The sequence below is a fragment of the Cryptomeria japonica genome, chromosome 9 (assembly GCF_030272615.1).
Source record: "Cryptomeria japonica chromosome 9, Sugi_1.0, whole genome shotgun sequence".
Taxonomy (NCBI): Eukaryota; Viridiplantae; Streptophyta; class Pinopsida; order Cupressales; family Cupressaceae; genus Cryptomeria; species Cryptomeria japonica.
In genome coordinates this window covers 684,941,643-684,952,619 of record NC_081413.1, presented here as the reverse complement: position 1 = coordinate 684,952,619, position 10,977 = coordinate 684,941,643, and the positions used below count along the sequence as shown (strand labels likewise).

At 35.7% G+C, this 10,977-nt stretch overlaps 1 protein-coding gene across 1 annotated transcript; it reads left to right on the top strand.

Annotated features, from left to right (window-relative positions):
• The first annotated feature begins 9,508 nt into the window (after nucleotides 1-9,508).
• LOC131073962 (uncharacterized) lies at nucleotides 9,509-10,700 on the top strand. The gene has a single exon (XM_058010494.2). The coding sequence runs from the start codon at nucleotides 9,713-9,715 to the stop codon at nucleotides 10,568-10,570; it is 858 nt and encodes a 285-aa protein (XP_057866477.2). The 5' UTR covers nucleotides 9,509-9,712; the 3' UTR covers nucleotides 10,571-10,700.
• Nucleotides 10,701-10,977: the final 277 nt, after the last annotated feature.

The window sequence follows — 10,977 nt, the reverse complement described above, 5'->3', positions numbered from 1 at the left end:
AAATTGCATATTTTTCATTTGCAAGTTTCAAATTTCTGCAAACTTAGTGGTTAAATCATTAAAAATCCTAATTTTTAAAATTAAAATTGAACTTGTGATTTGTAAAAATTGCTTGTGGTTATCTTAGATATGAAAATTGTTTTGTTTGTCAAACTCAATTTTCTCATTGTCTTTTTTAATTTGCAAATCAAATTTATAAAATTAAGCGATTACTTATTAAACCCTAATTTTTCAAAAATCATCTTGAACTTGTGCAAAAATTGGATTTCCATTTAATTTTCAGATTTTTTATTGTTCTCGGACTTGTTTTCATTCCTACAATTCAAATTTTCAATTTCCCTCCTTTTTCCCAAGATTCAAATTTCAAAATTAAGTGGTCAGGTCATAAAACCCTAATTTTCAAATTTAATTGAATTTTGTGCAAATTTCAATTAATTTCTTTCAAATTTAGATTTTTAAACATTTTCCAAGGTGTCCCTATCCATTCAAATTTGCAATTCAATTCCTCTTTTTCTTCAAAACCCTAATATGGTCCTATTTTTACATTTGAACCTTAATTTCGCCCATCTAGAAATCATAAAATTCGTCAATTTTTTGGGGTTAGCTTTCAAATCATTGTAATATTCATCCTTGAAAATTTTGAAAAAAGTTGGTCAGACCATGTGCATTCCCACCATGGTCCTCGACTTTTTTCTTGAAATTTCGGGAGACTGTTATAATTGTATTTAATAGCCTAAATCCAGAAGATTGGCTGATTTTGTCAAATTTTTATCCCTCTAGAATTGGAAATACCTCCAAAATTCAACATTTCAAATTTCAAGAATTTTTTTAAAATTACGAGGTTAATTATAGTCTACCTTGATTTTTAAAATTTTGATTTTAAAATTAAGTGGTATTCCCTTGGCCCTAATTTTAAAATTCCAGTTTCCTTTCATTTTCGAAAATTGTGTCATCCTCTTCTTCCAACAAAGTTCAAATTGTTTAATCAGTATTTTCTTACATTTTGCATTAATCAATTTTGTAAGCTTTGTTCCAAAATTTAAAATTCAATTTTTCCCTCTAGTGAATGAGTTTCACCACTATTAGTCCTACCTATACTATCCCCGTTAGATGAAGCATCAGAATTAAGGCCTCCCAAGGTTTAATTACTGAGGAAATGGAGCCTAATTTGGGTGACTTCTTTAATGAGGATCATGCTAATTCTTCCCATCCTAATCATGTGCCTATTCACCCCATTGATGAATCCCATGATGAAGAAGAAGCTTTAACTAGGGTCTCTATAGATCAACTTTCCACATTGGACAATCAATTTGATAAATTTCAAAAATGGATGTCCCAAGAATATCCTAATAGTGAAGCTCTTCCATTAATTGAAGGCCTTAAGCGCATGATTCAAAGTGTTAAGAATGGATTTGATATATTGTGTGGCATTGCACATATTGTTGATTCTAATGTCATGCCTATCAAGAGTTGTGTCGAAACCCTAGGTTATTCACAACCTTCAACACAAGTCAATCCTTCAATTCCTTTGACTACTCTTATGACTAGTATTCCTACTTTTACCTCCAACATCATGGCTACATCAACTCAAAATGTCATTCTTACAACCTTTGGTCATGGGGTTTCTTTACCTATGTCTTCCATAAGTATTCCTATTATTCCTCAACCAATCAATGTGACACAAGGGGGAAATTCCTTCAACAACTTTGTTCCTCCTTTAAGTGTCCCTTTTCCTAAACCAATAATCACCTATGCCTACTTATCATAATGTCCCACCACCTTATTCTCAATCCATGCCTTCCTTCAATAACATCACACCACCTTCTCAATCAACTATGTCTAACATCAATTCTTCTAGCGAAGCGACAATTAACAATCTTGCTCAAACCATGTCTTCCTTACAACAACAAATTGCTTCTATGAGTCAATCCAAGTTTAGTATGCCCACCTTTGATGTCGCAAGCCCACTTTCTCTTGATATTTTTAAAGTCGTGCCACCTTAACATGTTGAGGTCCCTCAATTAGAACTCTATAATAGAAAAGGTGATCCTCTTACAAATGTCAAAACATTTCAAACCTCATATACCAATTTTGCTTATGATCAAAGATTGCTTGCAAAATTGTTTACAAGAAGGCTAAGAGATAAGGCTTTACAATGGTATTGCTCTTTGCCTTCTTATTCTATCACTTCCTTTTAACAACTCAAAAATACTTTCATCCAATAATTTCAAAACAACATTGATCCTAAAATTACTTTGACTGATTTAATGCATTGTAAACAAGGTGTTAAAGAAAAAGTGACTGATTTCATTGGTAGATATAAGCATTTGTGTGCTCAAATTTCTTTTCATGTACCTGATAATGATATTCAAAGAACTTTCATTTCTAATTTGTAAAAAGATATCAGGGAAAACCTTCTTTTGTTTGAGTTTACTTCATTTCAACAGTTGTGCACAACACTCCACAATTATCAATTGGTTGTAAGTCAAATCGAGCAATCCACTCCTATGGCTCCGAGTGATAAGGGGGAGAGTGTTCAACAATCGTTTGTGAAGTTCAAACCAAAAAAAATCTTCATCAAGTTCAATGATACAATCAACAACAACAATGTGAATGCTACGACAAGTGTGCCTTCCATTTCTAAATTTTTCCAAAGAGAAAGACAATTTACTTCTTTGAATGAATCTTTACATAGTACTATGTCTCAGCTGTTGCAAAGAAATGTTATCAAACTTCCTCCTATAAAACCAGTTGATCCTTCTAAACTTGCATCCCCTTATTTTGATAACAATTCATTTTGTCAATTTCATCGTTAGCCTGGTCATGATACTGAGAAATGTTTTGCATTGAAAAATAAGATTCAAGATTTAATTGATAACAATACTATATCTATGGCAGGTGTGAATGATAAAGGGAATAAATCAGTAGCTCTGCCTAATCAAAATCTTAAGATTTTCACTGATCCCTTGCCTTCTCACACCTCTAATGTTATTGAGATCGTGCCTAATTCTTTCTCTTCTGAGGAATTCACCTCTATGGCTTTGAACTTAGTAAATATGGTAGAAAAACAAGATGCGCCTAAGGATCCTTATATTACATTTGACCCTAGTGAGACCATTAGAGCACCCGATGGCCCTTTATACATCATTGCAAAGGTTAAGGATATACCTTTGTGTGGTGCCCTTATTGATCCCTCTTGCATGGTTAATGTCATCACTAAGGAGTATCTTTTCACTTTACAATTGCATATAAACCAACATATGATGCTTGTAATGTTGTTGTAAAGTTATTTGATGGTTTCTCTTTTCCCACCATTAGCTCTATCACCCTTCCTATTGAAGTTAATACTAAATCCATGGATGTTGACTTTATTATCATACCCTCTTCTGAGCAATTCCGTTTGAAGTTGGGCTATCCTTGGCTATCTTCCATAAAGGTTATTGTTTCTCCAAGTGTTTGAAATTTCCTCATAATGGAGAAATCATAACCGTGAAACATAGCTTATTTTGTTCATCCGAAAAAAGCCCCAATGTTCCTATTGATTTCTTTTGGCCTAAACAATTTCAATCTCTTCCACAAGGAGCGATGCTCTTTTTCAATCTTATCAAAAATGGAAGAAAGATATGATCTTATCCTTAAGTCAACCTAGATCCCCAACACTTGACAATCCTATTATTCTTCAAGATGAGGTTCTTCCCCTCATGGATAGAACTAATCTCCCTCCTAAGGAATATTGTCAACCTATTCCTATGGATGTGACTATACCTTCTCCTAAGAAGAAGAACAATATTCCTCCTAAGGTTAGACCTATACCTCCTCCTCATGATGGACCTGGTCTCCTTCCTACACCTAATATTCCTCCTTTATACAGCGCAGTTCCACCTCCTTCCTCTTATCGAGAGAAGAGGCCTACTTCTCCCCTTGTTCAACCTAAAAGACCTCAACCTAAACCTTCAACTATCAAGGAGGGAAACATTCCTACTTTTTCAAGTGTTCCTCCTCCTTCTCAGCCTTCCACTAAGACTCAACAAAATTGTTGTGCGAGAGAACGTCGACGAAGATGTCATGTTCAAGCTCATGAAGCTATCCCTCAAAATATTCAATCTCCTCATACTCTGACAGTTGACATGATTCCCTTTTCTCCTAAGCAAGATGTTCAACCTACATCTCCAAATCATAAGTTGCACAAAACATGTGATGGTTTTACTCCTATTCGTGTTCTTGCTCCTCTTTCTCTAAACTTTGATGAAGAAATGGGTGAAATTGTTATTCATGATGGCAATACAACTCCTAATGCTTCTGATAGTGAGTATGAATATTTTGATGTGGACAAGCATTTATCAACTGAATTTTCGAAAACCCTAATCCTAGCCCCTAGAATAGAACAAAGTGACTTACAACATAAGCATAGTCCTTGTTTGGATCTTGTGATAGCTACATCTGTTGTGCTTGATGTCACTCCTCTTGCGTGTTTCTCGCCTTCCCGAAATAGTGATCAGCAAGATCAGGAGGCAAATGTCATGCTAGATTAGCAATATTAGCATTGTAGATCTTCTCTCTCTCTCCTTTCTTTCTCCTTTGTGACCTTTATTCTATGTGTATCCCTGTTCTTCTATTGTTCCCTTAATGTCTACTTGGGGATGATACAAAGCATTGAGATCTTTTCTTGGTCTCTTTCATGTTGACTCACAACACATCCTCTCTTCCCTTTCTTCTAAGGTAGTGTCCTTCTTTGGGGAATGATGATTATTATATGAACATATACATACATGATATACATGAGTTATCATATAACATACTGACCTTGAGGAAAGAGAAACTACCTCGTACCTCATGTTTTATGTTCATTATCCTTGGGTTTATTCCTCGATTGGGGGCTAAATCCTTGCGATAATGTGCTTCCTCTCTTCTCTCTCTATTGGGTGTATCCTACCTTAAAGAAATCACTCCTGATAAGGCATGCACGATCACTTTAATGTGGGGGCATACACTCCGCTCATATTTTATTCTTGATACTTAGAATTACTTAGTGAACTTTGTGTTGCTTTGTAATCTTTGATATCCTTGCTTTCATGACTCATAGTGAGGGGAACTTTGCTACTTACAGTCATGGTTCTTCCCTTCTCGATCTTCCCTTTTACTTTGTCAATCGAAGTCGTAAGATCCTAAGTCCACTAGGGGCTTGACGCATCTTGCCTCCTTGATGTGGTAGAAGTCTTTTGAATCTTGTTTCCTTGTACTTTACCAGCAGTATTGGCGTATGCTCATACTCACGCTAAAGTGGGGGCTAAATGCAGTGTCATAAAATTGCGACCCTAGCAATTTTCGACTGCATTCGGGTCCTCACGCATGCAAAATCGAATCCCCTAGCCTGATCGGAGACCAGAGACTACTCAACCCTCAGAATTTGCTTCTCCCTTGGCCTCTGCACCACCCTGTCTGCACTCTTCCCTGGAGAAAGGGGTAGGACAGGTGCAACTGTCCCTGCCCTATTTTGAGGCAGGATCCTTTCCTAAGCTTGCATTGTAGGTTGTGCAATGAGTGGGAAAACTTCCCTGATGTTGGCCTATGATGAAAATCAGTTTCATCAACCCTGATTGACATGTATTTAAGTTGCATTTGCCCTCTCATTTGGATTAGTTAAAAAATCTGGATGAGTGGGAAGTTTACATGAGATCAAGCATTCAAGAGCATTCAAACATTCAAGCATTCCTTTCCAGCATTGAGCATTCTCAAGTCTCCCTTCAAGGCTAGGTGTTGCATTCAAGTCAAGGATTCAACCATTGAAGAGGAGATTGATTCCAACATTCAATTCCACACAAGCATTTCTATCACAACCTCCCTTGAGGTGATTTACATTACAGTCTTTCATTTACATTTACTTGCAAGTACTTTCTTTCATTACTTGGTTAATTCCAAAACTGGGGTTTGACCTGAAGGCAAACCCCCAATCCCAACCCATTTTCCTCTATTTTATGCATGTAGGTTGTAGGTGCTCAGCTGTACTTTTGGATTTGGACTCCATTTGTAGAGGCGGAAAAACCCTTTTTGTTTCGCAGATTTTTCAGAGGACCGTGTACATTCCCACCATGGTTCAGGCAACTTTTCCTCAAATTCGCAAGGCAGCTTCGTCTTGACATATTACTGCCAGATCCAGGTGCACAACTTCATCCCACACTCCGATCTCAAGTTATAATCAGTTATTTGTCACTTTTGCACTTAGTGTCTATACATAATTCAATCAATTCCTTTCCATTTCAAATAGGAAGAGGGGATTAACTTATCATTCCCATTTCATTCAGAATTATATCTTCTTCTTTGGAGGTTGAATCTAGTGAATTCCCCCCCTCCCCTCTTCCAATGTAATTGCATGAAAAGTGTTTGAAGGGAAGTTCGTAGTGAAACTCTAATCTCTCCTTGGAGGGGAAGGGTAGTTTTCCTCTTGATCTCTCATTCACACATTTTTCACCCACCATTACATTTTGGTGACATTACAGTTCTATTTTTAAAAAATACATACTAGATTATTTCATGTTTGATGTCCTCTTTGACCAACATGTGAAGGTTTTTAATGTCTCTTCTCTTATGAGGAAAATATCCTCAAGTAAAACAAGCATCTCCTTTTCCCTTCTACCATTTCCATTAACAATAATACCATTCCCTTTACCTTCTAGGAATGTATTTATGTCAATTTTAGCTCCTTAGGTGGACATTTTCCCTTCTTTAAAAAAGTGTCAAACTTTGGATTTTCTACAATATCATTTGTGGTATTTCAAACACTTTTACCAACATTTGCAACCCATTGTTTTGCTCTTTGAGGAGCCAATTATGCATTGAACTTATTGAGTAGCTTCAAGCTCCAAAACCACTACTTCATATTCTAGTGCCATCACATTCGCAATACCCCATAAACTTGTTTTGCTCTTGTTTCTACTTTTTTGTAATTTCTTTTGAAGGATCAACTTCTATTTGAACACTAGCTTCAATGTTTGGATGCATCATTGAGTGGGTGCTAGTGAAAATTATGGTGTTTAATCTTATTCTACCAATTTTCATCTACTCAAAGGTTTCCAAGGCCTTTTCAATAGATCCATGATGTTTCAAAATAATTCGTTCGTCTTGTCTTTATTTCAACACCTACTATCAACAAAAAAGAGGGGGTTTTAAAACCCATTTCAATCATCGAAACAAGTTATCAAACTAAAAAAATAATTGATGCCCCTTTAAAAGTCTCATGCCTCCATAATTTACCTTTTAATTATGGTCATGAAAAGTACATCATACTTTGATGGGTTTGTGATAACCTCATCGAGCTTTGACAAGATTGTGAAAACCTTTTTGAACTCTTTCATTTGAACTTCACAATAACCACAACTTTGGTTGGTCAACACAAGAGTTAAAGAATTTAATAACTTTTGATTGGAAATATAGTTTTGAGCAAAAGTTGAGTAGGTGGTGTATAATAGGTTTAGAAAACAACCCATTAACTCTTTTTACTCCAACTATTCAAAAACTCCTGCTTTAATAACTTCCATAAATTGCATGTCAAAAAATTAAAATCTTTTGCGCCTCAATGTCTTTAACAAAGTTAGGAACACCCCTATAAAACAATTTTCTTTCAACTCAAATAGTTCTTGATATTTAATTGCTTTTGATTGATAAGGCAAAATTGTGCACAATATAGGCAAATAATCACCTTTATCTTGTCAAACAATTTGATGATTAAGGAGTTTAAACACACTTGTACCAATTGGTTCATCACCATGGGTTCAACATAACAAGCATTGCTAATTTCAATACAAAGTTTAAAATTGGGCCTACTCAAATCTGGGGCTAACAAGATTAAAATGGAGTAATTTCAATATAATAAGGATAATTCATAAAGGAGACATGCATATATGAGTTTAAGAAGATGAAGCAGAGAAGGATATGCAGGTATAGATGTAACATTGATCACATATAAATAATTATCATAGGGAGGAGCATAAAATTGATCTATTTTAAACAAAAAAATACAAAAACCTCATAGGATAAACACTTTATGCAACCACACAAAGGCAATTGAAGACTTTATATACAACTCACAAAAACACTCAAAAAAAACTCTACATGACTACAATGCATCAACATATAGTCAATTTACAAACTCATAAAAGTGGGGAGGGGGAGGGGGGGGTGGTCTCCTTAATGATTCTTTTTCTCAACAAACGAGAGGGTAAAGATCCAACTTGCATCAACCTCATGTAAACAAACTATAGTTAGTTTGTGTCAACATCAAAAAGTCATAACCATGAATGGGTAATAACAATAAAAATATTATTTAGATTATAATCAAGTTCGTCATATTATTCATCAATTCTTAAAAAATGAGAACAAATGCAAAATATTTATATGAATAAGATATTAGTTCAAAGAATTTAAGTTTTGTCAAATAGTGAATTAATATTTGTCCTAATAACATATAAGACATAATATCATCAAATTTAAAACATCATATCAAAATATTGAACACATACTTAACCAATTATTTAAACATCAACATTTTATCCATATAAACAATTAAAAACGAAATGTACCATATACTTTATAAACTTTTATTATCACAATCCTCCACTTTCTCCAAGCAAGTTATTATTAAATCTTACACAATATATTTAATAATATTTCATCTCACATACAACTACTCCGTCTTGTTGCATTGAAGTTGTAAATGTTACTAGTTTGCAGGGACCATCAATTGTTTATTGTTGTTTACTATTCATCAACTGTATATTGTTTTTTATATTAAAAGCAACAAAACTAGGGCATTGGCCCTTTACACAAACAACCCGATGACAACTTTAACAACTAACAACATGTTAGTATCAAAATAAAATAGATTAGAAGTCTTAGTAGTATAAGTATAACAACTAAGAGTCTTAGCAATATGTAACAAAAAATCTAAAGATCTAAAACCAACCACCAAGTAGCTATTGAGCGCATTGCTCCAGTCTTCAATGAGGAACTTAAAAAGTTCCTAATAGTTCCCTTCTTTTTCAACATCCTTTCCCAATGCTTTCTTTTGCATCCGGCATAGAGAGGTGGTCAAGCTATGCATCACACGTAGGTTAAACCTGGCTATGCTAATCATTTTGTTCTCCATCTCCAACACTTTCTTCTTCAGGGCCTCCAAATTCGTCATGGTAGTCTTGCAGCCATCACAAGTAATCCACAAGCACTCTATATTATTGTTTACTATTTGTTTACACCATAACTACCCAAACAATTGATTGACCTAATTTTATTTATTGACCCTTATTTTGTTGTTTTATAAGGACTTCATTATCAATATGGGTTGAGTGCATATGCCTCAACTTATCAAGAGATGAAAACAGCTTAGGTCCCACCCAAATTTTATAAAATACATAGGTAGAGTTCATCCTTAGCAATGTGGGAAACAAAATTGATTATCCATACCTATACATGGTGATAAAATATTAAAATATTGTAAGTCTTCTATTCTGAAATTTTTTAAAAATTAAAACGCGTAGGGAAGCATTTGTGTACAAACACAACGACAATTGGAAAAATTCAAACAGAAGCCAAAAGACCGTCCATAAATGTAACAAGTAGTTTTCAAACAAAACCAGAATGCCTGGTATCTGCACAGACTAGACAGGCTCATAGTATTTCAAGTCCTCTCGTACCTGTGATTCGAACCCGTGGCCTGAAAATGGCGAACCTCACAACCCACATTATCGCTTCGTTCTTTATCTTCGCCCTGGGTGTGTGGCACCTTTTGTGCTCCTTCAAAGCCCATCTGAAAAACCCCAACAATTACTCTGCAAAACTGTGGTACCCCATTTTATCCAAATTCAAAACCCTAGAATTGTATTTGCAGCTCGCTGGTATATTGCTCGCTATTTTCTACTATCTCGTAATATCTGCCGATTTCGACCTGATGATAAAGGGCAGCACGCCGGTATACCGCTTCCTAACACTGCAAACTGCCGCCGTGCTGTGCATCTTCCTGATCCTGGTCGTGGTTGTTTTGATCCACGAGAGCACCCCCTTTCTGGCCGGAATACCGCCCGGAATTTTTTTCTTAACAGCCGCCTTAGGGTTCGGGCTCCAGTGGGCAGTATTGGAGCGGGGATCTTCCCTTACGTCTACTGTTGAGGGCAAGTGTGAGGAACTGCTGGGAAAAGTCGCCGGTTTTTGTTGTGGCTGCTCGATCCTACTGGCGTTTCAGCCAAAGCTTTTTGTGGCGGAATTGGGGCTGAATTCTGGATTGGTTTTGCAGGGTTTGTGGTTTTTTCAGTCCGGTTTGTCGGTGTATGTGAGGGGTTTCATACCGGAGGGTTGCGAACGGCTTCTGGATGTTCCTCGCGGGGTGGAGGGTTCGATGAAGTGTGAGCTGGAGGATTACAAGTTACGTGCCTTAGCACTCTTTGATTTCTTGTTTATTCTATATGTGATCGCTGTGGTTGTTATCGATTTAACCGTTTGCGGTTTTGTGGGGAGGGTTTTGGGAGTTAGGAAGCATGGCGGTTATGAGCCATTGGATACCAATCATAAGGTGCAACCATAGTGTTGAATTTGGACACTGATTTTTTTGTTGCATAGGATTTGTGAAGGTTATATTCATCTGAGAGTGTGTTTTTCAAAACAAGTGTGTATACTGTGAATGCTAAGTTTCTGTGTTATCTGTTGATTTCTAAGTTTCTGTGTTATTTTTTGATTTCCAAGTTTCTATGTAAATAAAGTTTCTGAATCATAAAGGGGCCTGCAATTAAATTAGTATAGTAGCTTATATATACGAGGAACTGAAAGAAACTTACATCAAAGAAGAGAAACTAATGGAAAAACAGCAAACAAATTTAAAGGTATGGATTTCAAATCTTTTACAATGCTTTTTTTTTATGGCGTGGTTCAAAACTGCATTGATTCCTTTAAATTTGTTTATGATTTGTACGGAAATTAAGTCTCTTTAGAATT

What these genes read in the sequence shown, in the direction of transcription:
- LOC131073962 (XM_058010494.2), top strand. Translation starts at nt 9,713, where the DNA reads ATGGCGAACCTCACAACCCACATTATCGCTTCGTTCTTTATCTTCGCC.